At 45.3% G+C, this 25,014-nt stretch overlaps 1 protein-coding gene across 1 annotated transcript in view; it reads right to left on the bottom strand.

Moving 5' to 3' along the window:
- The window catches only part of RIMS3 (regulating synaptic membrane exocytosis 3), a 26,916-nt gene extending 1,902 nt beyond the window's left edge, over nt 1-25,014 (bottom strand). The window contains exons 1-5 of the mRNA XM_044671454.1: nt 24,792-25,014; nt 12,416-12,557; nt 9,604-9,716; nt 7,114-7,215; nt 4,720-4,859 (exon numbers count right to left, since the gene is read on the bottom strand). Coding sequence (XP_044527389.1) covers nt 4,720-4,859; nt 7,114-7,215; nt 9,604-9,716; nt 12,416-12,557; nt 24,792-25,014 — 720 coding nt within the window. The remainder of the gene's footprint in view (nt 1-4,719; nt 4,860-7,113; nt 7,216-9,603; nt 9,717-12,415; nt 12,558-24,791) is intronic.

Raw genomic sequence — 25,014 nt, 5'->3', positions numbered from 1 at the left:
TCTGCCTCTCCTCTCTTCCTCTCCATCTCTCTCCTCCCATCTCTCCATCTCCCCCCCCCCTGCCCCGTCTCTCCATCTCTCTCTGTCTCTCTGTCTCTCTCTCCCTCCCTCCCCTTTTCCTTCCTCCTCCTCCTTCTCCCTTCTGCTATTAAAGCAACTGGATGCCTGATTTGGACTTCTGCCACTTCTTTCTATTCCTCTTTCTCCCTTCTCCTCCCCACTCCTCTCTAGATCATCAAAGGATTGAAAAGGATTTATGTAGAAGGAAAACATAATCTGTAGTTTGGAGGAGAAAACAGAGAGCAGACTGGAAAGGAGACAGCCTGGGGTTTTGGAGTTGGAATCCTCCCTCTGAGCTATACAAGCACAACATTCAAATCCAGCCCCTGGGCAAGGTACTTTATTTCTCTAAGCCTCAATTTCCTCACCTAAAAAATGGGAAAAACCTACCTATAAGATCTTCTGGCATTTATTAAGCCCCTAAGACATAGCAGGCTCAGCTATGCATTAAGTAACTAGGAATACACAGAAAGGCAAAAGGTAGCCCCTGCCCTTGAGGTGCTTATACTCTAATGGGGGAGACAACATGTAAATAATTCGAGAATCACTTTATGAACATCCAAGTCCTATGGAAATTTCAATTGCTTTTCAGCTGTGCCTGACTCTTGGTGACCCCATTTGGGCTTTTCTTGGCAGAGGCACTGAGGTAACTTGCCATTTCCTTCTCCCGATCATTTGACAGTTGAGGAAATGGAAGCAAACAGGGTAAAGTGACTTGACCAGGGTCACACAGCTAGGAAGTATCTGAGTTCAGATTTGAACCCAGGACCTCCTGTCTCTGGGCCTGACTCTTGATCCACTGAGCCACCCAGCTGCACCCAACAAATATTAATTGTGTTTTATTGGTGTTGATTTTCTTGACTCATAGGATTGATTACTGGGTGGTTGTGAAAATCCCATGAAATAATATTTGTAAATGCTTTGCAAATCTTAAAAGTGCTATAGAGGGGCAGCTGGGTAGCTCAGTGGATGGAGGGCCAGGCCCAGAGACGGGAGGTCCTGGGTGCAAATTTGGCCTCAGATACTTCCTAGCTGTGTGACGCTGGGCAAGTCACTCAACTGCCATTGCCTGACCCTTACCGCTCTTCTGCCTTGGAACCAATACTTAGTAGGTTTAGAGTTTAAAAGGTGTTTTTTTTTAATGCTCTAAGAAGGTCTATTATTATTATTTATCAATATTCTTTCTTCCTTCCTCTGCTAATTTGGGATGGGCCCCCCGGGTACTCTGCTTGGAGCGCCTTTGTTCGCCTTGCTCCACGCTCTGTCCCAGCCCGCAGGACCCCTTGCTGGGGAGCCCCCATCCTTCAGCCAGGGAAACACTGGCAACTCCAGAAAGGTCCGAGGACAAAACAGTCCCATCAGCACACACAGGTTCCCTTCAGGATTGAGGAGGCTGAGGTCCAGGACTCCCCGTCCCTCTCCGAGGCTGCCTCTTGGACTTTTCTCTTTCCTCTGCCTCTGGGGCCCCTGAAGTTGTTTTTTTTTTTCCTATCTGGAAATAATTTTGAAACACATTTTTTCCCCTATTTGGCTCCAGAGAAGCCTGCACTTGGCTTCAGGCCCTCTGGGCTGCCCTGCAGCAAGGTCTCTACAGCCCAGACTCAGGGCAGCTGACCCTCACCCATGGACCCATTTCTCTCTTTAGAGACTGATCCTTCTGCCTTACATGGTTAAGTTTTGTAGCTCCAACTTGATGTATTTATATGGCACATTTTTGTGTCGTCACAATTCTGGGAAGTGGCTGCTATTATTATCTCCATTTCACAAATGAGAAAATGGAATCAAACAGAGGTTAAATGACTCCCCCAGGGTCACACACCTACCAAGTGTCCAAGGCTAGATTTGAACTCTGATCTTTCTGATCTCCGAGCCCCTCACTCTGTCCACTGCTCCCCCGAGCAGCCCTTGAAGTTTAATTCTAGCTTGTCTCACCAATAGAACGGAAGCTCCTTGAGGGCTATTTCATTTTTGTCTTGGTATCCCCAAGTGCCTGGCACAGTGGCTGGCATTTAGTAAAGCATTTAAATGTTTGTTGATTGATTGAAAACCTCCGGAGTATCAGATGCAAGTGCAGACGGACCATTTTGGGGAATAGCTAATGTGGGAGTTTATTTTGCTTGACTAAATATGTTTGTTGAAAGAATCTGGGTTTCCTTTTTTTATTTGCCACTGCGGGTGGGCAGCATACTTTCCTCAACTTTATTTTTCTTGTTTGCATTTTTTTTTGGTCTCTGTTTTCTTTCTCCAAATGACTAACGTGGAAATAAATACTTTTTGCATGACTACACTTGTCTAACCTGTCTCAGGGAGGGGGGAGGAAAGGGAGGGAGAATTTGGAACTCAAATTTTAAAAATGAATCTTAAAAATGGTTTCTACAAAAAACAGGAACAATTTATTTTACATGTAAATTGGGGGAAATGACACATTAAAAATATTTTAAATGGTGGAGGGGGAGGAAAAGATGTGCTTATTGATTGAAAAATAAAATTAAAATGATGAAAATCCCATGGGTGAATGAATTATGGAAATCTCTGCCCCTCTTGCCCTCCATTTCTGCCTTTTAGAGCCCTCTGCTTCCTTGAGGGTTCACTTCCATGCTATCTCCCAGAAAGAAACCTTTCCTGACCTCCCCCCCAACCCTACCTCTCCAGTTGCTAATTCTCCCCCTCCCATCATCCCATCTTCTTTTTACTTCTCTATGTAAGCCTGGATCCCCCCTGGAGAAGGTAAGCTCCTTTAGGGGAAGACCCTTCACGCTGCCTGCTGAACGGTTCCCCAAGTTCCCTCTCGGGATGACTGGGTGGCTCAGTGAATGGAGCACCAAGTCTAGTCAGAAAGACTCCTCTTCATGAGTTCGAGTCTGCCTTCAGACACTTACTAGCTATGCAACCCCAGGCACATCACAGACCTCTGCTGGCCTCAGTTTCCTCATCTGTAAAATGAGCTGGAGAAGGAAGTAGCCAACTACTCCAGTATCTCTGCCAAGAAACCCCCCAAAAGGACTTATGAGAAAGAAAACTAGCCCCATTCAGAGGAAGAACTGTGGGAGGAGAAACACAGAAGAAAAACAACTGCTTGAACACATGGGCTGATGGGGATATTATTGGGGATGTAGGCACTAAATGATAACTCTAGTCCAACTATCAATGATATGGAATTAGGTCTTGATCAATGATACATGTAAAACCCAGTGGAATTGTGTGTTGGCTAAGGGGGGTTGGGGGGTTTGGGGAGAGGGAAAGAACATGAAACATGTAACGAGGGTAAAATATTCAAAATAAAAATAAAAATGGAAAAACAGAAACCCCCCAAAAGGGTCATGATGGGAATGAATCAACGGTAACAACAAAATCCATTTCAGCCCTAAATCCTGGGACCTGAAGTGGATTTGCTCAAGATACCAGCATGTAAGCTATTCAGAAACATGGAATAGAGTGGAAGAGTTGTTAGCCTGGAACTCAGGAGAGCTGAACTCAAGTCAGGATTCTGCCATTTACTTGCTGTGCGACTTTGGATAAAGCCCATTCCCTTGGCTAAACCTCAGTTTCTCTGCCTGTCAAATTTGGGGATTGGCCTAGATCAAAGACCACTGCCCCCCCCTCCAGTGGTCTGGAGAAGCCTCTGAACTCATTCTCAGAATCAAGTGTTTTAAAATAACTGAAGGAGGGGGCAGCTGTGTAGTTCAGTGGATAGAGAGCCAGGCCTAGAGACAGGAGGTCCTGGGTTCAAATCTGGCCTCAGACACTTCCTAGCTGTGTGACCCTGTGCAAGTTACTTAACCCTCATTGCCTCGCCTTTACTGCTCTTCTGCCTTAGAACCAATACAAGTACTGATTCTAAGACAGAAGGTAAGAGTTAAAAAATAAATAAAAATAACTGAAGGAAAAGCTAAATTCAGGTAGAAGTTAATAAAATAAAGATATGATTTTTCCCCATGCCTGGATGTTCTCAAACATCCTTCTTAATTCAGTTCAATTCAGTGTGGTGTAAAGGACAATGGAACTTCAGATGGGGACCTGGTTTTGAAATCGAGTCCTGCTACCAGCTACCTATGTGATCTTGGGCAAGTCAGGGGGCTTCAGTTTCCTTATCACTAAAAAGAAAAAGTCAAGCGAGATGATCTTTAGGGTCCTTTCTGGTTCAAAATCCTAGAATTCTATGAATTTGACTCCCATTTATTGAGTGCCACTGTGGGTCGTGGGCCCATGTGCCCTGAGGATCCAGGGGTCTCTAGCTCACAGGAACCTCAGTGCCAGATGGGACCTCAGAGACCAGCCCATCCAATATGGATCAGGGTGAGATTTCCCTTTACAACCAACAACCATTCCGGACTTTACTTGGAGACCTCCATTACTCCCTAAGGCAGCCCACTCCATGTTGGGCCAGCTGGAATTGTTCGAATGAAGGTTGCCACTTCCAAGCTGAGAGCAGGCTCTTCACCCTCCATCCCACCTTCCCTGGTCCCATCCAGTCTCCCAGGTTCTGCCGTATAACCACCACCCACTTCTCTTCCCTGGGTCCTCCCCAGCAAGAAGACTTTGCCACCTGTGCGTGCCTTCCATCATGGAGCAATGTTCCAGCCATTCAGCATCTTAGAACCCCTTCCCCTCCCTGGACCTTTGGCTTTACCCAGAACCCTCTGCCCCAAGGAAACTCACCTGCAGCACCTTTCCCTGGGGACCTTCATCAAATAGCAGAGCCTGATGATACAGGGGATCGCATGTCTTCTTGGCCACTCTTGTCTTCTTCTTGGCCAAGCAGGCCCCATTCTCTAGCAGGTAAACCTTGATGTAGGTGGCTGAAGGAAGGCGAGAGGGGCACGTCAGGTATGGGGGGCCATGGTGGAGGGAGGCCCAGAATGTCATTGATTCACAGAAACTCAGGACCAAGAGGATCCCTAGAGGGTTGCCATCCCAGCCATCTTCGAATAGCCCATATCTGACAGATGATTATCTCATCTCTGCTTGAAGACCACCAGTCACAAGGAACCCCCTCCCCAAAAGGCAGCCCATTCTGCTTTGAGACAACCTTCTCAGAGGAATTTCCTTCCACCAATCTGAAATCTGCCTCCCTGAAACTTCCACTCTTTGCCTTGTAGGGCAAAGTAGGACAAGCCTAATCTTTCTTCCATAGAGCCCTCTAAAAACTTAATGTCAGATGTCATGTTCCCTTCTCTTCTCAAGGCTAAACACCCCCCCCCCAGTTTATCCAACCAAAGATGAAATATCAAGGGCTTCACTATCCAGGTTGCTTTACTTTGCACATTCTCCATCTTACCAACATCCTTAAAAGATGGCACCCAGGAAGCAGCAAGGGTGGTTCAGTGAATGGAGAGCCAGGTCTAGAGATGGGAGGTCCTGAGTTCAAATCTGAACTCAGACACTTTCTAGCTGTGTGATCCTTGGCAAGTCACTTACCCTCCATTGCCTAGCTCTTTTCTACCTTGGAACCAATACACAGTATTAATTCCAAGATGGAAAGTAAGGGTTTTAAATTAAAAAAGAAAAAGATGGCACCCATAATTGAACACACTCCTCTAGATGTGGTCTAACCAGAATAGAGTGCAGCAGAATTATTTTCCCAGACACTAGAGCTCTCTTAATGCAGTCCAAGATGGCATCCTCACTTTTGGCTGACTCATAATGACATTGCACTCCACTGAGACCCTCAGATCTTTTTTTCAGTCAAAAATAAGTTTTTAAAAGATAGTTGTGACAGCAGTTACATGGCTCAGTGGATTGAGAGACAGAGCTAGAGATAGAAGGTCCTGGATTCAAATCTGGATTCAGACACTTCCCAGCTGTGTGACCCTGGGAAAGTCACTTAACTCCCATTGCCTAGCCCTTACCACTCTTCTGCCTTGGAGCCAATATACAGTATTGACTCCAAGACAGAAGGTAAGGGTTTTAAAAAATAATAAGTTTTTAAAATATAGTTGTTAGGGCAATTACATGGCTCACTGGATTGAGAGACAGACCAAGAGATAGGAGGTCATGGGTTCAAATCTGACCTCAGACACTTCCTGGCTGTGTGACCCTGGGCAAGTCACTTCATCCCCATTGCCTAGCCCTTACCTCTCTTCTGCCTTAGAACCAAATACACAGTATTGATTCTAAGATGGAAGGTAAGGGTTAAAAAGAAAAAGAGAATTGTAATTAGTCAGGTACTTGGGAAGTTGATTGTTTCAAACCCAAGTATAAGATTTTACCTTAATCTTTATTACATTTTATTTCATTAGAACTTCTTCTAAGTTAACATTCGATCATTAATGGCTACTCTTTTGTAGTCGAGTCAACCAGTTCTGAATCTACTTAACTGTATGCTCCACAGTCTAGCCACATCCTTCTGCCCCATGTCTCGTCCACAATAATAAATCCAGATAAATGACACCAACCCCTCATTATCCGTCAGAAAAGAACAGGAGGTGATTCAGGCATGACTCCTTGATGAAACTTTGTTGACTCTTTGTAATTGTTCGATCTTTTTCTAAACATTCTCATTCCTTCAACTGGTCCTCTACGGGCACAGCTTTGCCCATCCCGGGCTGCCTCTCAGATGCTCTCCAGCTCTGCAGTCTTTCCTAAAATGTAGCCTCCACAGCTGGCAGTGGAGAAGTGGGCTGATTTATGCCATTCCTCCCATGTGAAGTGGAATGGCGGGCATTAGACTTCAAAGTAGAGAGAAAGCCAACAATTCCTTGTCTTCTTATAATGGCAGTTTCTTAACTCCTGCAGAATCCCCCATTGACCTTAGGCTACTAAGAAGGACCGTAGAGATCCTATGACTCAGCAAACTTTCACAGGGAAGGATACTGAGAGGCAGAAAAGTTAAGGGACTTGCCCAAGATCACACAGCTCACAAAGAGCAGGACCAGGCTTTGGACCCAGGCATCCTAATTCTAAGTCTTTCAAGTTGGGGTGTGATGCATAACTCATGCCTAGACCATCTCAGTGAATGGTCTAGAAATGGAAGAATTACAGTGACTCTAATTCCTGTCCACCATCCAACTCAGCCCAAGGACTCCATCCCCCCCTCCAACATGTTAGCCATACCTGGGAGGGACTTCGAGCCCAGTTTGGGGGTAAGGCCTCGGGCCTCGATCACTTCCACCTCTAGCTGACCACTGCGGTCCATCATGGCAATGTGCACATCCCCTGGGCACCCAGAAAGAGAAAAGGGAGGTACTTTATGGCAGCCACAGCCACAAAGGGAAGTGGGCTCAGCTCTCAGTTTTCGTTATTAAGGGAAATTGATCCTTACACTCCTCCTTCCAATAACAGAAAACCCCACATAATGGATAATCCAAGGGGTAGAGGCTGGGAAATTTCTTGAGTGACAGTAAGTTAAATTATCCAGCTGGTGGATTGTCTGAGTGTATCATGGTTGGGTGCCTGCCTGGGCCACGTGTAAGGATGTCCCCCACAATGGGAGATGCTTGGGAGCTGCCCCTGGTAGACAGAAGAGCTGGTATACTTGGACATCAGGTGGAAACTAGCTGAATCCTTAAAACTGCCTGAACTGGGGCAGTTGCTCTCTTCTTCCCTCAAGATTGGAGGGGAAGGACTCATTTGCTTGAAGCATTTATTCAATGCCACATACAGGGGGAAGGGCCAATTCCCCCTCCTCTTGGGCCACGTAGCCCTAAGAAATGGGGCTTTTGTCTGTTTTGTTTGTCCTTTGAGGTTCTGGGTATAGGGAGAGAGTCCCCAGCCTGGATGCTCAAGGTATGGGGGTAATGAAGCCCAGGATTGCAGGCTCAATGTTGCAACCGGTCCAGCAGTCAGTCAGTCAGCATTTACTAAGCACCTGCTGTGTGCCAGGCCCTGTGCTAAGTGCTGATGATGCTAGCTAGTCTAGTAGGGGGAGTGGGGAAGATAATTTGAACTTGGATGTGGTGGAACTAATGCTATGTAGGAGCTAAATAAAGCTTTGAGGCTAAACCTCCTTCCTTCCTCAGAAATGGAGGCGGTAGAGAGAGGGGATCATGTGCCTAAAGTGTTGGGGGACGGAGGCTTATTCTCACTGTATCTTTAAAGTATTTCTTTTAGATTGGACTATGGTAAGTCCAACTATGGTAAATAAATGGGCCTGGAGTGTTTGGACTCCTCAGATTAGGGGAACACAATTGGTGGGGGCTTTACCCAATGGCAACAAAGAGAGAGAGAGCTCCTTCCCCCTTAAAGATAACAGAGAATCATGGTGGGGATGGGGGCTGGCCCTCAGACACCTGGTCTCTGGGGAACCCTGACTCGCTTTTCTCTCTCCCACAGTGACCCCCCTGTGGTAGCCTCCTCTCCAGCTACCATCCAATGTTCACTCAGGCAACCCAGACTCGTTTCCTCGACAGTACAAGAAAAATAAAATAAGGAAGGAAAATGGGGTCCAGAGAAATGACCTCCAACCCAAAACAGAAAAGACTCAGGAATGAGCAAATGTTTGGGGGATTATCCATAGTTTTTGAATCCTCCAGATTCTAGCTAAATTTGCCAAGTTTGTTGAGAGAAGGCTGGACTGAGGGAGTCGGGGTGGGGGAGGACAGGCAGTTATTGGGACCTAGAAGATTTACATTTCATTTGGTTGTCTAATTGTTCAAAGCAACTTAGAGGTTCTCAGGGGGGCATCCTATCTCTTCCCCTAATCAGGCAATGAGGCTCTGGGGAAAACTAGCCCAGTCTTGGTCTTCGAAGGGCATTATTCTTAAATGTTCAGAGCCTGCCTGTAATTATAGAAGTGATGACCCTCTAACTTGTCCCACCAGAGAGAATCTTGACTGTTGGGTATCTGATGGCTTAGGAAGATGAGCTGCAGCAGAGGGAACCAAGGTTAGACTTTGGGAAGCACTTCCCAATGATTTTGACACCAGGCTACCTAAACGACAGATATCACTCTCATCTTCTGCACCCCTGCCTCACCTCCCCACCCCTCCACGATACTGGTAGGTGAACTCTCACCTCATCTTGCCAAGAAAGAGGCCTCTGGACCCTTTCTATACTATTCAGCCTCTCTATGTCCCCCACTCCTCTTTCCAGTTGCCCTTGACATAAGAGTTCTTTTCTTTTAGGATGTGATTGCCTGGAAGGCAGGGACTCTCTTGCTTGTATTTGCATCCCAAGAGATTAGCACAGGGTCTGGCACAAAGTAAGTGTATATTAAGAATATCTATCCATCCACCCATCTATCCATCTTTCTATCCATCCATCCATCCATCCATCCATCCATCCATTCATACAGTCATTCATCCTCTTATCCATCCATCATCCACCCATCCACCCATCTATCCATCATCCATCAGTCTATCCATCCATCAATCTAGCGACTCATTTAGCAACTCTTTGTATCTAGCGACTATATTTCTATCCATCTGCTAATTAAGGAGAGGAGTTAGGGAAAATGGAATATTCCAGCTCCTCTTACACCATCTAATAATGAAATAAGGTCTATCTGCTGTTCCCAAACAGGGCAGTGGTCCTCTTACCTACTCAAGAAGAGAACTGAGGAAGGATGCTGCCTTTGCCCCATGCTAGTCACCTTAGGAGACTCACCCATTGGTGGTGTCCCCAACGTCTGTCTCCCCACAATCTGGGCTGGCCCCAGGCCATCTAGGAAGTCACTGAATTGGCTCTCAGCTCCCAGCCTGGCAGTGGGGAAGATGAACCTGTGGGCAACAAGTTAAAATGGAAATACAAGACACAAGGTTAGGATACTCTGGGGGAGGGGGGGGTAGAGACACCAGCCTTTGGGGCCTAGTTCCTCCCCTCCTTGGACCTTGGTTCCCCCTTTGCAGAATGGGAATGGGGTAGTGGAAACTTTGAGTCAGAAGACTTGGGTTCAAATACCAACTGCTAGTTACTTTCTGTTTGAAATTGGGCTGGTCAACTCTCCTATCCTGAGCCTCAGTTTCTTCCTCTGTAAAATGAAAATAATAATGCTATTTGTAATACCTATCTCTCAGATTGATGCAAGATATGACTCTATCAATCTTAAGGCTCATTGTGTGCAGAGGGCCCTGTACCCAGGACTGGGAGAGAGACACATTTAGATAAAACAGCCTATGCTTTCATGGACTTTACAGTCTACCAAGAGGATCTGGGCCATGGCCGTGGGAGGAAGGAATCTTAGTGACTCAGTTTACCAATGGGCCACAGGAAGGCCCTTGGCACATAAATAGAGTACTGTGGAAATATGAGGTGGCAGAAGCAATAGAAGAAGGAGGAGGAGGACGAGGAGGACGAGGAGGACGAGGAGGAGGAGGATGCTGAATAGAATTCAGTGACAGCATTGCATGTGCTAGTCACCAATATGAAGTTGATATCAATGGTACACAACATTTTAGGAGAAAGGTCATTACCTTGTTCTCTTAAAGGGACCAAGCTAAACTACTATGATTTGCTTAGTTGAATTAAACTGTTATTCAGAGACGTTTAATGCCCATTTAACCCATTTGATGTGTTTCATCTCATACTTCCTCACTGGCACAAGATTATGACTAATGGTCACTGCTTTAACGATGGTGGGTTGACTCGTCATGGCTGCTGGATGGCTGTGGGATCCTGCTGTCTCCTGCTGTTTGGAGGGACACTATGCACGAAGACTCTGATTTATTTGAACATTGGAAACGAATAGTCCAGACATGTTTTTCAAGGTAAAGAAATAACATCTGTCTTGAGAAGGGGAAAATTATGCTGGTAGTAATAACAGTCAATTCTTGATTACTTTGCTGATGGAAGGGGTGGCCATAGTGCAGATAACCTTTTGAAAAAATGTCATTTTGGGGGGAATTCTCTCCACCTCCAGAGAAAGAACTGTGGGAGTTGGATGGAAGCAGATCAAAGCATGCTCTCTTTCACATCAGTGGATTTATGGTTTTCTTTTGGGGTTTGAGTTTTGTCTGAGTGTGCTCTTTCAACAGTGACCAATATGGAAACGAGTTTTGCATGAGAATAAAAACAAAATAAAATAAAATGTCATTTTAATGTCACTCTTGAATTCATCCTATTTCACCTTTCCTCACTCCCAATTTCACTCCCAGTTCGGTCCTTAATTATCTCAGTAGTGTGATAATTAGTATTGTTAGTATTATTTATTAGATTATTATTAGATAATTAGTATTATACCCTCAGTAGGGGACGTCGTTAGGGGAGAGAGCCCTGGAGCCACCTGGAAGGCAGGAGAGAGGAGAACTATCCCAACTGAAGGGCTGGTGATTGGGAAGGGGAACCTCCGGCCAACTAATCCACAAAGCGGCCAATTGAAAGTTGAATATAAATGAGTTCTGTGCTGTAGATGACCAATCCTGTTGGACTATGTAGCATCTTTAAAAGAAAAGAAATTAAACAAAGCCCCAAAATAAAAAATAAAAATCCCACCCCTCCAGGGGACAAAAGGAAACCAATTCTGAGAAGCACTTTGAGATCACTGGAAGACAGATCCATGATAAGAGAAATGATCATACCAAGCAGTGTAATGAGGGGTAGATAATACTGAGTGAATGATGGGCCCAATGACCTAGAGTTGGAAGGGATCATAGAGGTCACATTGAATAACCCTCTTATTTTGCAGATGAGGAAATAGGCCAGGGAGTTCCCCCATTGGATCGTAAGCTCCTTGGAGGCAAGGACTGACTTTCACTTCTTTTATAGCATCTCCAACACTTGGCACAGGGCCTGGGACATAGTAGGTGCTTAATAAATGTTTAATTGATTGGTTGATTAGTGAATCGACCAGAGACAAAGGGAAAGTAAACATGAGAGATAGAGTTTATGTCCTGGTTCTCTGTTTTCAGAACCAATGCTTTCCCCAGTGTACCATATTGCTGTTGAATCCTAAGCTGTCAGAGCTAGAAGGGGTCTCAAAGATCTAGTCTGTTCCCCTACAGGGGAAGGAACTCTGGCTCAGTGAGGAGAAGGGGCTTCCCAAAGGCCCCACAGAGGACTAGAAAGAACACAAGTCTCTAGGCTTCCAGGCAAGGACTTTCTTAGAGCCTTGTCATCTTTTGAGTTCTGCCTGAAATCCCAGGGTTTGGGTCCCCGATTCTTGGTTCTCACTATTATTCTAGACTTAGTGCCTTTTAGAGGTAGGAGTTTCTTCCTCCCTGGATTGTGTGGAAGTCAAGGGAGGGAGGGAAGAAGAATCAAGAGAACCACTGAATGCCAGACCGACCTCAGAAAATATCTAATAACTTTGCCTCCCCATTTTATAGATGGAGCAACCAAGGTCAAAGGGGGAAATATCTAATTTTTCTTTGAGCCTGAAATGCTATGACTTTTGAGGTAATAAATGAGACCCTTACAAAGGAGAGGTCCCAGGCCCACCCTATGCCCCAGTGAGATGAGGGAACAGGCAGGTAGGACGCACGTGCCATCGGAGCTGTTGCTATTGGTGCTGCCATCGGTGGATTCTCGGCTCCCTTGACGGGTGACCCTGCTTCTCATCTCCACAGCAATGCCGGTCTCTGTGCTCCGCCTGATGTTGCTTGGGAGTTTCTTAGGTCCACCTTCTGATGCATGGAAAGGGAATCCAAGCATTAGCCACAGAAGAGTGGAGGGAAGAAAGTTGTGGCATGTATTTCCTTGGAGGGAGATGTGAGCCACATCCTCTCAGTGGTCCCAGTGATTCCTGGTTGCCTCCTTGGCTTAGGAGCTCAGGACCAAGGCAGACTGAGGGGAGAAGGAGAGAAGCCTTCAAGGCTTCCCTGGCCTTCCCCTTTAGTCCTTTTTTGAGATCCAGGAAGGAGGATGCTAGGAGAGGGAAGGGCCTCAGCTTTCATTTGTGGGGAGATGGGGTACAGCATGACAGTCCCCTATACACACACAGATTTACCATATCTAGGACCACAGTCTGGCAGCCACCCTGCATGGCTTGGACAGCCCTCTCCTAAGATCAAGAAACTTCACATGCCCTAGAATCATTCCTGTCCCCCTCAGGCGTTCCTTTGCCCCAAACTGCCTAATATGAGTTTCTAGAATTCATGGCCTCTGAAAGACAAAAAAAGTATGACTGACCCCAGCTCAGATTTACCCTCTCTCTACCTAATACTATCTGGGAACCCATCAGGACCACATTGATACCAGGCTGCCATCTGATGTCATGGCAAAGCCCAGTGCCCTCTGAATGGGAAGCCATTTACAGACCCAGTAGCTCATGATTGGTGTCCTCCTGTTTGCCTGTTACTGTAATATACTCATCATTTCAGACCTACAGCTCTCTCTGACATCATCACAGAGCTCATCACTACGGGACCAACACCCTTCTCCCTGGGTGACAACACAATAAAAGCCATCACCCTGAGATCAAACTCTTCCCTCTGCCTGCCATTATTCCAAGCCTATAACCCCAGATCTATATTTCCCTCACAATCTGACTCTATCACAAAAACTACCACTTTCCCTTCCACAACATTCCTTTTTCCTTCCTGACACTATCCCGGACCCCTAGCTGGGTAATTTTGGAGAAGGTCACTCGCTTTTCTGAATTCTGTTTTCTCATTTTGTAAAACTGTGTTGTTGTTAAGTCATGTCTAACTCTTTGTAACCCCTTTTGGGACTTCTTTGGCAAAGATACCGGAGTGGTTTGCCATTTCCTTCTCTGGCTCATTTTACAGATGAGGAAACTAAGGCCAACAGGGTTAAGTGACTTGTCCATAGTCACACAGCTAATAAGTGTCTGAGGCTGCATGCACCCAGGTCTTCCTCTCCAGGCCCAGCACTCTATCCTAATTGCCCGTTGGTAAAAATGCAAAGAGGAGAAGACTTAACTACATGATCTCCAAGGTCTCTTACATGATCTCTATGGTCTTTTACCTGAGGCCATCACACCACACATAAAAACCCTTTTTGCAGATGAGAAAACTGAGACTCAGGAACAGAAGTGATTGTTCATGGTCACCCAACTTTCACAAGTGAAAGGTAGGATTGAAAATGGATGCTTCTTAGCTCTGAGTCCAGCCTTCTATCTACCAGGTCACATTGGAGGCCTCTTAGAAAGGACCTTGGAGGCCACTGAATCTATCTTCTACTCTTTACAAGATTCCAACTAGATTAACTGTCCTTTTGAAGATCTCTGGAGATGGAGGATGTGCTACTTTCTAAGGCATCCTTCCCACTCTACTTTTGGATAGCCCAGATTTCTAGGAAGGTCTTCCCTCCTGGTTAAATCTACCTTCCTGGTTGGTTTCTCTATCCACATCCCTATCCCTATCGCCATCCCCATTTCTATCCTTATCCCTATCTATATTCCTATCCTCCCCTCCCTCCCAACTCCTACTACCTTCTGCTCTCTGGGGTCAAGCAGAACAATCCCTTTTCCCCATGACATCTCTTAAATACTTGAAAATAGCTATCATATAATTCCTGACTCCTCCTGACTTCTGTTCTCCAGCTTAACCATACCTACTTCTTTCATATCATCATCTCAAAAGGCCCTTCATGACCTATTTGTACAAAAATATTGATAGCAGCATAGAATTGGAAACTGAGGTGTTGTCCATCATTTGGAGAATGGCTGAACAAGTTGTGGTATACGAAATGTGATGGAACACTTTCGAGCTATAAGAAATGAAAGGATGATTTCTGAAAAATTTGGACTTACATGAACTGATGCAAAGTGAAGTGAGCAGAACCAAAAGAACACTGTACACAGTGACAGCAATATTTTTTGATGAACAACTGTGAATGACTTAATTATTCTAATCCCAGAGACTCATGATAAAAAATGCATTCTGCCCTCTTAGAAAGAACTGATGGAATCGAATGAAGACAAACATTTTTTTTCAAACTCTTATCTTCCATCTTAGAATCAATACTGTGTATTGATTCCAAGGCAGAAGAGTGGTAAGGGCTAGGCACTGGGGGTTAAATGGCTTGCCTAGATTCACACAGCTAGGAAGTGTCTGTGGCCAGATTTAAATACAGGACCTCTCTAGTCTCTGGTCTTGGCCCTCAATCCACTGAGTCACTCACCTGTCCCTTACTTCTTTTTTTTTTTTTAATTTGAGATCTCTTCCACAAAATGACTAATATGGAAAAATTCTTTATGATTTCATAAAATCTATATTAGACTGCTTATCATTTCAGGGAGGAGGGAAGGGTGGATGGGAACGAGAGAGGGAAGGTAGGAAGAAGGGAAAGGGAAAGGGAAAGAATTTGGAACTCAGAACTTTAAAAAAAGAATGTTAAAAATTGTTTTTACATGTAAGTAGGGAAAATTATATATGTATATATATTTAAAGGTCCTTTCCTATCATAGTTGCTCTTCTTTGGAGGCTGTCCAGTCCATCAATGTCCTTATTAAAATATATTGTCCAATTCTGAACAATATAGATGTCCCCTGACAAGAGTAGAGAATGGTAAGTTGACTGACTCACTAGTTCTGAATGCTAGCACTCTTAATGCAGTCTTTGATTGCATTTACTTTTTAGCTGCCACAGCACACAATTTATACTGAGCCTGCAGTTTATACCCAAACCCCCAGATCGATTGTCTAGCCAAGCCTGCACTGCATCGTATACTTATAAAGTTTATTTTTTGAACTGAAGTGTGATTTGTATATTTATGGCTGTTGAATTGAATTGGATTTGGTCCAGTGTTGTAGTCTGGTGAGACCTGACTGTGGTCCAATATGTTATCAGCCTTCCTAGCTTTGGGCTATTTACAAAGCTTTTATCCAAGTCATCCATAAAAACGTTAAATAGCCCAGGGCAAGATTCTGATGCCTGGGCCACTCTTCTGGAGACCCTCTTCCCTCTCCAGGCTCTCCTCCATGGGAGCTGCCGAAATGAGACTCTTAACTCACAGGTCTGACCATGTCACTCCCTCGCTTAAGAAACTCCAGAGGCTCCCTATTGCTTCTAGGATAAACACACATTCTTCTGTTTGGCATTTGAAACCCTTCACAAGGGGGCTCCAGCCTACCTTTCCAGCCTTTGATATACTATTCTCTTTCACCCATTCTACAATTCCAGGCAAACCGGGCTCATATTCCTCATATACACGACTCTGTCTCCTTTCATGACTAATCCCCAGTGCCTTGAGGGTTCTCCCTCCTCACTTCCAATCGCCTCTTACACGACACTCGTCCCGATCTTGCCCCTCCGCCAGAGAGCCCCAGAGTGTCTCAAAATTCCTTCTAGGTATATGCACTTTCCTCCCAGGCAAATATAAACACTTGGAATGTTTCTTGTTTCTTTTTGGTATCCCCACTTCCTAGCAAAAGGCCAGACACATCCTCGGTACTTAATAAACGCTCGATTTATTAAAACTGTGATGGCTGCCATGCCATCTTCAGGAGTTCTCTTTGGGTCAGGGCGATCAAGCACTTTGAATCAGTCTAAGCGGACTAGTGTCCAGGCCACATCTTTCCATCCCGCCCTAAAATACAGAGAAACTGAACCTTACAAGCAGGTAAACTCTACCTTCCAGTCTCCCTCTCAGCTACCAAACTAGTAACTCGGCCACAGCCAGCCATCCCCGGACCAACCACACAGCCCAGAAAGGTTGTGTGTGTGTGTGTGGTGGGGGGAAGGCGAGGGGTCTTAGCCCCCTCCTCTGGGACTAGCGGGACTGGGGAGGTGGTTTCAGGTGATAGGTTATGGAGGGGAAAAGCAGAGGGGGAGGGCTGGCTCCCCTTAATACAGCAACTCCCTTCCTTCTCCTGCCGCCTCCTTCGGTTGCTATGGTAACCTCCTCCGCATTGCAGAGACGCCCCCGCTCCTCCACAATCCCCCAGGCCTGGAGGTGGAGGCGGGGGGAGGGTGTTGTGGGGAAGAGAATGGGCTGGGTTGAATCCATTGGTTGTTGCTGGGGAGGGGAGTGTCGGAATGGAGGAAAATTAACTGCACGCCCGCCAATCAGGAGAGGGAGGTGAGGACTCAGAGGGAGGGCGTTTACCTGGGGGCGTGGCCCACCGGGGGAGGGTCCCAAGTGCTGACATAGGCATGATCCGCGGTGTGTGGAGGGGTGCCAACCCCGTGGGGGGGGGGGGTGACAGCTCAGGACTTGGGGCGGAAGTGGGGGTGGGGAAGGCTGCTTCGCCTGAGATATAAGTGCCGGCTACCACGGTAACACCCTTCCTGGTCAGAGAACGCTTCCCATCCTTATCCTCCCCTTACCCAAGGCTGAAGCCGTTATTGTCAGTTTACCGACAGGATGGGGAGACACAGCGAGCATCTTTCCTGAGAGTAGTCTGGGTCTGGGCTGTGGGGACCCTCTCCTTTATGGGCAGCACCCAGAGAGAGTCACACACATCCTCCAAAATCAGCCAAGCTCACAGGAGCATGCACAAGCACAGCTCACACTAATGGTGTGTGACAACAGCACAGAGTGACACCCTGTCACACTAGAGCAGTGCAGTAATCTCTCTCTCTCTCTCTCTCTCTCTCTCTCTCTCTCTCTCTCTCTCTCTCTCTCACACACACACACACACACACACACACACATACACACACACTCAGGGGGCACACACAGTCTCATAGGCAGTTTCATAGATATAGTCGCACAATAGCAGTACAGATGCCAATAATCACACATGGTTATACAGTTACAGTTACAGTCCAAATCATAAAACCAAAGGTTATGCAGAGTCATTTATAAATATTAAAGACACAAATATAACAGAATTTAAAGCTAGAAGGACTTCAGGCAGAATTTAGACTTACCATCTCATTTTACAAATGGGAAAACCAAAAGGAAGTGACTTGCCCAAGGGCACATAGCTAATAAGAAGAACCCAGGTCTTCTGACTCTAAATTCAGTCACTCAAACTATCACGTACAGTCATAGGGTGGCACAATCACAAAATCATCCACAGTAATTACCAATTCCTTCAGGATGGTATAATTTTATGCGTAAGTTCTCCCTTAACAGAGAGAAAGCCATTAGGATTGGAGTGAGAAACTGGGGAAAGGACTTTGGGTAGAAAATAAAGCCAGGCCAGTGGAACACCTAACTTGCTGAAACTTATGAGGATAGAGCCACAGGGTAAAGGAAAAGGGTGATTTAGCCTGGAGTGCTCATTCTTCAGGTCTCCAGCTGAGACTGTAAATGAAGTAGGCAGAAACGGCTAGACATAAGGAAGAATGTCCCTGTGCTCCCATCCCAAAAGAGTTGGATGGATACTTCTCTGGCTCAGGAAAGACTTCAACTTGGGATGCTTTAGGGACTTTGGGAGGTTTTCTCGCTTCTCCCATTTCCTTTCCTCACTCCATCTCCATTCTTCAAAATATTTCTAAAGGGAGAGGACTATCTACTAATCTCCCTATCTGAACTTGAGGGGTATGAGTGTGTGTGTGTGTGTGTGTGTGTGTGTGTGTGTGTGTGTGTGTGTGTGTGTGTGTGTTGGAACCATAGAATGTCAGAGCTGGAAGAGATTATGGAGTCCAACAATCTTCTTTTACAGATGGGGAAACTGAGGTTCAGAAAGGACAAAGTCAATGTTATACCTCACTTTTGTTACATTGGATTGTAAGGCTATAAGGACATCACTCTTTCCCTTGCATAATGCTATTTCCCATTTTGGGATCCATGGTCCCATGTAAACAACCCCCTGTCCAGCACAGAGGTACTTTCTATAGTCTGGTTTTAATCTATTTTACTATATATATATATATATATATATATATATATATATATATATTAAACCCTTAACTTCTGTGTATTGGCTCCTTGGTGGAAGAGTGGTAAGGGTGGGCAATGGGGGTCAAGTGCCCCAGGGTCACACAGCTGGGAAGTATCTGAGGCCGGATTTGAACCTAGAACCTCCAGTCTCTAGGCCTGACTCTCAATCCACTGAGCTTCCCAGCTGCCCCCTATTTTACTATATTTTAAGCCAGGGAACAGTGTCAGGTTGTGTTAGAGAGAATCAGACTGACTGCCCAGGCCCCAACTTTCCTATCAGATCAGGATCAGGGGCAGAGGAAGGAGGGCCGCTGTCCTAGGTGCTGAAGTAAATCCTCAATGACTCTTTTCAAAGGATCATAGAAGTGCAGGGCTGGAAAGACCTTAGAGACCATCTAGAACTACCTAAATTGGAATCCCTTCTCTAAAGCAAGTGGTCATCTTGCATCCTTATCCAGTAATGGGGAGCCAAATATATTTAAAGTCAATTTATTCCACTTTTGGAGAGCTCTAATTGTTAGGAAGGTTCTTCCAAAAATTGGGATAAATCTCTCTCTCACTCTACAATTTCCTCTTACTGTTCCTAGTCCTGCCCTCTGGAGACAAGTAGAACCAGTTTCATACTTCTTCTACATAAATACCCTTCAAATTGCAGATGATTATCATGCCTTGCCCCTTCTTTGGACTAAACATCCTCAGCTCCTTCAGTCTTTGACATGGTCTCCAGTCCCTTTCTTACCTTGGTTCTTCTCTGGATTCTTTATAGCTCATCTATATGCTTCTTGAAATGTATCTTCAGAACCGAGCACCATATTTCAGATATGTTCTGACTAAGGCATAGGCTAACTGGACCACTCCCACCCTCTCTTTGGCTCTGTTCTTTCCTTCGGATTAGCCATATTCCTCAGACCTGGGGAAGGGGGAGAACAGCCCCTCTACCTCCAGGGATATCCCTGGGCCTGAAGCTTTTTCCTCCCTTCCTCAGAAGCTCAGCTCCAGGTACCTGGATACTTGGCACCATAAAGTTTAGAGTGAGAGTCTGATCACAGTCCTCCTGCCTTTTGGAGGTCTTATGGGCCTGTTCCCACTCCACTCTACCTGCTCTGGCACTAAAAGTGAAGGTGTCATTAAATAATGATATGGATATTGCTCTCTTTAGACCAAGAATTGACTGGAAATTCTGCCCACCTCCACTCCTACCCTCAATGATTCTCCTGACTTAAACCTAGAACCTTCCAAAGCCCAGAACCCCTAAATTCCTCCTTAAAATGTGGTGCCTAGGGGACAGCTGGGCGGCTCAGTGGATTGAGAGCCAGGCCTAGAGATGGGAAGTCCTGCAAGTCACTTAACCTCCACTGCCTAGCCCTTACCGCTCTTCTGCCTTGGAACCAATACACAGTACTGATTCTAAGATGGAAGGTAAGGGCTTAAAACAATGTGGTGCCTAGAATTGAATCTTGTAATCTAGAAGAAGCCTTCAGACCTGAGAGAACAGGAATGTCAACTCCCTCTCTGGCCTTCTTGCTGTGGCTCCCAGCTGATATTCTATTTCTTAACTCTGCATCTTTGAATAGTCTCTCTCCCCAGCTGAGAATGCTTTCTTGCTTTACCTCCACCTCTTAGAGTACCCAACTTTCTTTAAGTTCAACTCAAGCAGTACTTTCTACATGAGGGTTTTCTATCTTCCTACCAGCTTGTGGTGCCTTCCCTCAACAAATTACCTTATATTTATTTTGTTCACATGTACAAGCATCCCCCCCCCCCCGCTAGAATGCAGGATTCTTGAGGACAAGGAATGTCTTCATCTCCCTAAAACTTAGGATAGTGCGTGGAACATAGCAGGTACTTAATAAATGTTTGTTGACTGACTGACTGACTGACTGATAGATTTCTACTGTATGGGTCTGGGGCTTCTTCTTCCATGATCCCTTCTCCCTTCCCTTGATCCCCTCAGACTCCAACTTCACAACCTCTCTAACTCCTAACAAACTCTATTCCTCCCCCAATCTTGACCCAGCCCCAAATCTCCCAAATCTCTATTTTCTCAACCCTCAATTCCTCTTTACACTCCAGCTTCTTGATTCACCATTATGTTCCCTTACTCCTCAGCCCTTCCTCCCACACACAGCCTAGACTCTTACATCCTGAATCCCCAGACAACATTCCCTGACCTAACCACAGCCCAGATCCATTGTTCTTATGACCACAATAGCTCAGAGAAAACATGAAAAGACAAACAAATCACTCTCTCTAAGAAGCCACCCTAACCAATCCTTTTAAAGCCCCTACCCCACAGATGGGAAGATGAAATCCCAGTGAAGCTAGTTCCCCTCCTTCCTCACAGGATGTAATTTAAGGGAGGTGGGAAGGACTTTTCCAGTGGCCACCTGGAGCTTTGAGGAGCATTTCCTCGGAGTCTCTAGATTCCCTCCCTCTTATCTTCCCCCTTCCCCCCACCCAGCTCCTGGCAGCCTATTTTGAGGTTGGCTGGGGGAGTTGTTGCTGTTCTGAGAAAAAATAAGCAAGAAGAGGTTTTAAAACAAAACCAGCTGGCGTCTGGGGTGTCACAAACCTGCAGCAAACAAGGGTGGCAGGGATTCTGAATGTGATGGGTGTGTGTATGTGTGTAAGAGAAAGGAGAGAGAGAGAGAGAGAGAGAGAATTGGTGTGAGGGTGTTTATGATGTGCTTGAGCATGTGATCCTGGGTGATTGTATGACTATAGCTTTGTGTTGTTACCTGTGACTAAAATGCATGTGTGAGTGATGTAGGAGATAGAGTCTCCTGGACATGGAGGCAGAAAACCAGTGTATGAATCCCAGCTTCTCCACTCACTCACTTTGTAGCCTTGAAGAAGATCCATTCCTCATCTCTGGACCTCAGTTTCCTCCTCTGTCATATGAAGGGGTTGGATTAGTAGGTGTCTAAGGACTTTGCTAGCTCTAACGATCTAGGACCAATCAGTCTCTGTGTCTGTGTCTATGATTTATGTATCTGCCTGAGACAGAAGCAAAACAAATCAAATCTCTCTTCCATGATAGCCTCTCAGATTCTTAAAGACAAGTGACTATGTCCCCTCCTATGCCTTATTTATCTTCTCTAAGCTAAACATGCCTGGTTTCTTAAACTTTTTCACCTATCATCTAGATTCCAGTCTTCTCCCCATCCAAGGCATTTTTTTCCTGTTCTCTCTCTAGCTTATCAATGTCATTTTTAAATGTGGCCCCCAGGCTTGAATACAATACTCTAGATGCTGTCCTGTCAGGTCAGAAGACAGTGGAGCTTCCTTCCTCTGGCCACTGATCCCCTTTTCATGAAGCCTAAGATGACATTAATTTTTTAGGCTGTCCTGACTCTGTGTTAGCTCATATTGAGTTTACAATCCACTAAAACCTTTAAAACTTTTATCATACAAATGGCCGCCTAACCTCATCTTCCCCTTTCTATACTTGGGCTTTTTTACCCAAAGTGAATGGCTTGAGATTTATATTTATTAAAATGCATTTTATTAAATATGGCCCATCATTCTACCCTTGTAGAGCATTTGTGATCCTGGTTCTGTCAGTGTGTTTCCTTTCCCTCCAAGCTTCATGTTATCTGCCAGTTTGACAAGCATGTCACCTATTTCTTCATCTAAGATAGTTACAAAAATATTGAATATAATAAGGCCAAGAATAGGACCCTGGAGCATACTGCTAAGGCTCCCTCTAGGATGACATTTATCTGTTAACCACCAGTCTCTGAGTTCAGTTTCAAATTGTAGCCTTAAGATTTATATCTTACTCAGAAGTCCATATATCACAAGAAACTTATCGAGTGCTTTTCTTAATTAATTGCTCACTCGACCAGCAAGTATTAAGCACCGAATGTGTGCCAGGCATTGTACTATGCACTTAAGTTCAAGGGTGCTATATTTACATCTTTCCCCTGATCTACCATCTGGATACCCTTTCAAAAAAGGATATGAACTTAGTCTGGCATGACTTGTTCTGGATGAATCCATGATGACTCTTTGTGATGATGGCTTTCCTTTCTAAATGCACACAAACCATCCCTCTAATAATACAGTTTCTGCTGTTTGAGTACTTTTACTATTAATAGCTATCATTCACGTTGCATTTTAAGGTTACCAATCATTTATGTACTCTGCCTCCTTTGATCTTCACAATTAGCCTATGAGAGAGGTAATAGAAGTTTTATTGTCAGGTTCTACCTTCTTTCCTCTTTTTTTTTTTTTTTAACCCTTGTACTTCAGTGTATTGTCTCATAGGTGGAAGATTGGTAAGGGTGGGCAATGGGGGTCAAGTGACTTGCCCAGGGTCACACAGCTGGGAAGTGGCTGAGGCCGGGTTTGAACCTAGGACCTCTTGTCTCTAGGCCTGACTCTCACTCCACTGAGCTACCCAGCTGCCCCCCTTCTTTCCTCTTTTGAAAATCAGAACATTTATTTATGTTCATCCTAAGAGACCCCAAACCCCACTCCCATTCTCCACGGTCTCAAGAAACCCCAACAGTGATTCTTCTGTCACAGAGAGCCTTTCTCTGTCCTTTCAGTACAGTAATACATAGTTCTTCTAGGACTGTTGATACTGAAAACATCTGGAGTTGTCTGACTATTTGTTCACTCATCCTGAATTTTAACTCTGTTAAGCCCCTCTCCCCTTACTGGCTAGGCTAAAAATCATTTTCCTTGGTAGAGAAAGTCACGGATGAGTGATTTCAGTTAATAGGTCTCTCTACTTCATGTCTACTCTACTTCTATCCAAAATGGTTTTTCTAAAGCATAAATCTGATCAAGTCACCACCGATCTCCCTCTCAATACACTTCATTGGCTCCCTAGGACATCTAGAATCAAATATAAATTTCTCTGCTTGACATTCAAAGCCTTCACGACCAAGTTCCAAATGACCTTTCCAGCCTTATCTACATACATAGCCTTTTCATATACTTCACTGTCTAGTCAGATTGGGTTTCCTCCTGTTCCTTTGTGTTCACTGTGCTTCATTTCCCATCTCTGAGTCCTTGAGCTAACTGTCCCCCATGCCTGAAATGCACTCCTTCTTCCCCTCTTCTTCTTAGACTCCCTACTTTCCTGCAAGGATCAGTTCCAGCTCCATTTTCCACATAAGACTTTTCCTAATCCCTCCAGGTACCAGTGTCCTCCCTTCCAAAATCTCCTTGTAGCTGTATATATAATATACATCTATCTAGATCTAGCTAGCTAGCTACTCTCTTTCTCTCTCTCTCTCTCTCTCTCTCTCTCTCTCTCTCTCTCTCTGTCTACTTATCTGTCTGTCTGTCTTCCTTTCTCTCTCTCTTTCTCTCCATCCTTCTGTCTATCTATCAAAAATGTATTGGGGGCAGCTGGGTAGCTCAGTGGAGTGAGAGCCAGGCCTAGAGACGGGAGGTCCTAGGTTCAAATCTGGCCTCAGACACTTCCCAGCTGTGTGACCCTGGGCAAGTCACTTGACCTCCATCGCCTACCCTTACCACTCTTCCACCTATAAGTCAATACACAGAAGTTAAGGGTTTAAAATAAAAAAAAAAATTAAAAAAAATGTATAGGCATGCTATCTCCCACAAAAGAATACAACCTCCTTGAGGGCAGGGGCTATTTTGCTTTTGTCTTTGTATACCCAATACTTGACATAGTACCTGGCATATGGTTGGCACCTAATAAAATTGGTTTTCTGATTGCTGATTGGTCAATTGATTAATGACCTGTGTACGAGACTGCCTAGACATGGTTGTATCTCAGACTAGTACACCTGTATGCAATTAAATGTGTGACTGTGTATGACTGTCTTTGGGTGATCTCTTAGACAATATTTACGTTTTTGTCTCTGTGAGATGTATGTTGTATATGACTGGGAGACACTTTGTGTTTTAGGGCACAGAATCGAGTTACAGAGTTAGTTTCCCATCAAAAAGTTTGTTGGTAGGTCAAAGATGCAAGTGTGTACACCTGCACACACAGACTCTCTCTCTCTCTCTTTCTCTCTCTCTCTCTCTTTCTCTCTCTCTCTCTTTCACACACACACACACACACACACACACAAGCTTCTAGTTTTGCTAGGCCACTATTAACCCTCAGCTGTTCCTAGAGCCCTACCCACCCTTACCTGGCTGGGGTAGTTGTAGGGAGCTCCGACTTCTCTGGGTCAAGCCCACAATGGCTGCCATCTTGGCCCCCAGACTGCTGCGGCGCTTCTTGGCCGTGCTGGCGCCAGCTGTGCCTCCGGCCTGCTCCCCTCCGCCCCCAAACACCTCGCCGCTGATGCTGGAGCTGCGTACCACATTCCGTGAGGATGCCGCTGGGCCTGTGCCTGGCTCCCCATCAAACAT

Source organism: Gracilinanus agilis, chromosome 3, assembly GCF_016433145.1.
Source record: "Gracilinanus agilis isolate LMUSP501 chromosome 3, AgileGrace, whole genome shotgun sequence".
In the NCBI taxonomy this organism is placed as follows: Eukaryota; Metazoa; Chordata; class Mammalia; order Didelphimorphia; family Didelphidae; genus Gracilinanus; species Gracilinanus agilis.
The sequence above is the reverse complement of the archived record's forward strand: the minus strand, read 5'-3'. Positions and strand labels throughout refer to the sequence as shown.